Source organism: Pempheris klunzingeri, chromosome 2 (genome assembly GCF_042242105.1).
Source record: "Pempheris klunzingeri isolate RE-2024b chromosome 2, fPemKlu1.hap1, whole genome shotgun sequence".
NCBI lineage: Eukaryota > Metazoa > Chordata > Actinopteri > Acropomatiformes > Pempheridae > Pempheris > Pempheris klunzingeri.
The window spans coordinates 5,520,427-5,524,729 of NC_092013.1; the positions used below are offsets into that span (position 1 = coordinate 5,520,427).

At 43.0% G+C, this 4,303-nt stretch overlaps 1 protein-coding gene across 4 annotated transcripts in view; it reads right to left on the reverse strand.

Moving 5' to 3' along the window:
- Positions 1-813: 813 nt before the first annotated feature.
- slc2a9l2 (solute carrier family 2 member 9, like 2) overlaps positions 814-4,303 on the reverse strand; it is a 98,891-nt gene continuing 95,401 nt past the window's right edge. For all 4 annotated transcript variants that reach the window (XM_070839121.1, XM_070839113.1, XM_070839094.1 and 1 more), the window contains exon 13: positions 814-1,230. In XM_070839121.1, the coding sequence (XP_070695222.1) occupies positions 988-1,230 (243 nt within the window). In that variant the 3' untranslated portion in view covers positions 814-987. The remainder of the gene's footprint in view (positions 1,231-4,303) is intronic.

The following is a 4,303-nucleotide window of genomic DNA, read 5'->3' on the forward strand; positions in this document are numbered from 1 at the left end:
CATTTGCCTCGCCTGCTGCAAATTCAAACCTATTTTTGCACTGACTTTGTATGTCATTGCCTTGCGTGAAAATTTCTACTGTGTCGTCAAGTGGGGGAGAGGAGCAACGATCCCTTTCAGTTTTGGAAGGTAACATGTCCACTCTCAGAGGCTGAGAGAGAAAAGAATCTGCTGATGCTTGAGAGACAACCAGAGGGTAAACCCCAACATTATCCTCAGACACATTTCTCTTCAATGTCACTTTAACTGTCAAAGAGCTGTGACAAAACCTCTTTGGCAGAGAACCTTTTCTTGGAAGTAATATTCAGTTTATAGAGAGAGCATAAAGAGATAACACACAGAGCACTGAGAGAATTGATTTGGAGAGCTGCTGTGTGTGATTTTACGTTTGCCCGTTCCCTTTGTCATGTAAACTCTCACGGTACTACAGGTATGGTTATGTTAGGGTGTGGTCTTAAAGAATAGGGAAGTCTTTTGATGGTAAAACTACATTCATTAGTGACCCCAACATCATCCCAATCAACACTAAACAAATGTGTATAAAGTGTTCTTGTATGTTTTACACAGCAGAAACAGTTTGGAGTCCAACTGACCTCAAAGAACGCAGATGTGTGCAAAATATGTACAGGACATTGAAGACATAATATCATTAATTATTATTAATTTAATGTTTACCCAATTGTCCCCATAACATTAGGAAAAATAAATAAAATTCATTTATTTGGAGATGTTAAACATTAGATGGGGTCAAATTGACTCCAAAGATAATAAGGAGGGTTAATAGCAGGCAAAATTGCTGGAAACTGAAAATATTCCAGTCATACAAGACATAATACAGAATACAGAATACAAAAATACATTGAAACTACTCAAAAGCATGGATTTTTATTTCATTGATCAATGTCATTAAATAAATATGTACAAACAACAAATACTCTTCGTTTATATTTCAACCGTGCCTCTTCACAATTAGTGTAGTTTGTTCAGCTAGAAGGAACTCTCCATCTTTACAACATTTTGGACTTTTCCATTCACGTCAGGCTTAATGGACAGAACAAGCTCCATTTCCTGGCCGGGGGAGGGAACAGGGATTTTGTTGATCTTGGCAAAGCTCTGACTGATGTCCATGAATGTTTTATTTTTGGTTTCAGGGAGGATGAGAAAAAGGTAGATAGATCCCAAGGTGCAGACCACCACAAACACCAGGAAGGCAAAGGACTGCAGCGATTCCTACACAGAAAGAGACAGCATACACGCAGGAATTAGACAGATCCAATTCATCTGTGTTAGTACAGCCTACATTTTCTGAAAGAGGGAATGAAAATGAGATAGTCATGCACCAAGGCTTAACATAAATTCAAGCGCATACTTAAGTGAAAGCACACAATTGCATTTCATTACTTTTGTTTTTCCTATTTTAACATTTAAAGCACTTGATGATTACTGTTTTGCCCCTTGCCAAAGCCAAATCCTGCAATTTTTCAGCCATCCTAAACTCTTGCCAACTCCAGAGAGATGTCATCTGTGGCATCTGTTTTGTCATCTGTGTGTGTCATGCCGGGGACAGTGTAACATCCCTACAATTTTCCACTCAAAAGGTCCCATGGGCTTTGAGTATGAGGGTATGTGCAAGTCAGAAAACATGTGTCTCCGATTTTTGCACTGAACAATAAATATATGTGTTTGTGTGTTGAAAAATGTCGAAGTACTAAGTATGTACAGCTAACCTTGTCCAGTGTGTTATGCCAATAATAGAGATTAGTGACAGATTTAAAAATACACACTGACTGATTGCCCAGAGGGAGATTTAGAGATGGAGACAGGGTTTGTTTGTGTGTGTGCATGTGTGTATATATGTGTGCTTGTGTCAGTGAAAGAGAGGAAGAGGAAGAGGAAGAGGAAGAGAGAGATTTTTCATGAGGCTTAGAAACTTCACTGACCCTCACCAGTGTGTCACTGAGCTATAATACCTTGCTCATGAAGGGACGGGACTCAAATGCAGCGCTATGTAACTGGTATTAGAAATGCAGTGTCCAAACAACCGTGACCTCATTGAAGAACTACTTACTGCTTTGATTTCAGCTGTTATATCACCACTGCTGTTAGTCTCTGACACTGTTTTCCTCTGTTGAGTGTATTTCATAATAGCACCAAAAAAAACAGAGCATCGTGCAAAGGGCCTGACCCAGTTTCCAATGCCGCCTCTGTGACGTAATGCTCATCTGCAAAGTTTGCAAGTTCCTCAGAAAACACTGCCTTTCTCTCCCAGTTGTCATTCGAGATGAGCCATTGTACAAACAGCGCCCACCCCGTCTGTCATTAATCACATTTTTCCAAGCCCCATGGACTGAGGAGAATGACACAGTCCCATCTTTGACACAGGGATAAGCCTTTGATCTGCCGTGGTGACTCAGCTGGGTTCAGTTTGGTGCACACATTAACAGTTGCACATAAAGACTCATCGGTGGCCACAGAAAAACACAAACATGCAAACATGAATCATATATTCACGTTTCATGTTCTAACACATGTTTCACCTAGAGTGGCTTGACATTAAGAGAGGAGACACAAGAGAGGAGATGTCACTTGCAGCGATGGGGAACCTTGCATGGGGACGGGATGGGACAGGACAGAATAGTATAAGACTGGATGGAATAGGAAAACACAGGAGAGTGCAGTACCAGACTGGATAGGGCAGGTCAGTGCAGGATGGGACAGCAGAAGAAAGGAGAGGACAGGGTAGGACAAGAGGGGACGGGACAAGACAGGACTGGACTGGACAGAGCAGCGAAAAATGGCACCGTCTAGGATGGAGCAATGCAAGTCAGTTTGGGATAGACCAGGCCAGTGCAGGACAAAACAGGACAGGATGTGACAGAGCAGTGCAAGACAGAGATGGAACGAGGTGGGAAAGAAGAGAACAGCACAGAATGGGACAGTTTAGAACAAAACGAGACAAGATAGGACGGGACAGATTAGGACGGGACAGGACTAAACAGAAATGGACTGGATGGAATGGGATAGGACAGGAAAGGAAATAAAGGGACTGAAGAGGGCATAACCGACAAGATTTAACAGGTTAGGACAGACTAGGACAAGAAAGGTCGGGATAGGATAGGACAGGAAAGTGCAGACTAGGAGAGTCTAGGACGGGACAGAAAAGTCTAGGGCAGGATGGGGCGTGATAGGACAGAGGAGAACATTGTGCAGGGTGGGACTGGACAGAGAAGGAAAGAAAGTGACCGTGCAGGATAGGATAGTTCAGGCCAAGACAGAACAGGACAAAAGGGGACAGAATAGGAAAGGCCAGTGGAGGACAGGACATTATGGGATGGGAAAGGATGGGACAGAGCCAAATCAGGATATAAGAGGATGGAACCATCTACCATAGGGCAATCTGGCACAGAAGACTGGAGGGCAGGAGGGGAAAGGACAGGCCAGCGCAGGACAGAACAGGACAGAACAGGGCAAGACGGGATTAGGCCAAACAGGATCGGACAGAAAAGTGTATGAAGGGACAGCCTGTGATAGAACAGTGTAAATTAGGATGAAATACGACAGCACGGGTAGGGACAGTCAAGGACAAGTGCAAAATGAGCCTGAACGGGACAACAGACAGCAAAGGATGAGTTAGGACAGGATAAAAGGGTATGGACTAGGACAGGACAGGACAGGACAGGACAGGGGTAAAGGAGAGGAGAATGGTTAAACACAAACTGTGAATATAAATCAGATGGAGACATTAAAAAAAATCTCCTGGTGCGGTGGCTGTCCATTCCTGGGAAATATACTTCCGTGGTCACTGGTTTCTGGGGCAGTACTGAGTCATCATGAGTGGTAGAGGTGTAAACTGTGTGCTGTAGTGGCAAGGGATTATTTGCATTTCTGTGGGCTGTCATAGATTGAGTCAAATCTTCCCAACGGGACGCACACTAAAAATGCACAAAAGACTGAGCTGTACATAAGATTAGAAATGTCCACACTGCGCTCTATGGATTACCATCTGTCAATGCTGCCATAACCTGGGAGCACAAGTACTGAAAGACAAACAATCATTCAGCATTACAGTCATGGATCACAGATAATCTAAACTCATTAGCAACACGCACAAATGCATACAAACCCACAGTATACTAATAAATGTCAATAAGTTTGATGGCTCATTAGTCGTAACAGATGTCGTAAACAAAAAGTGCCTGTTGTTAGCGCCTCATTTTTCATAGTGCCAATGAATCGTCTGCCTGCCAACTGCATTTAGGTCAATGTTTGAAAGTAACTTGAAAAGCTCATTAAATGCTCACAA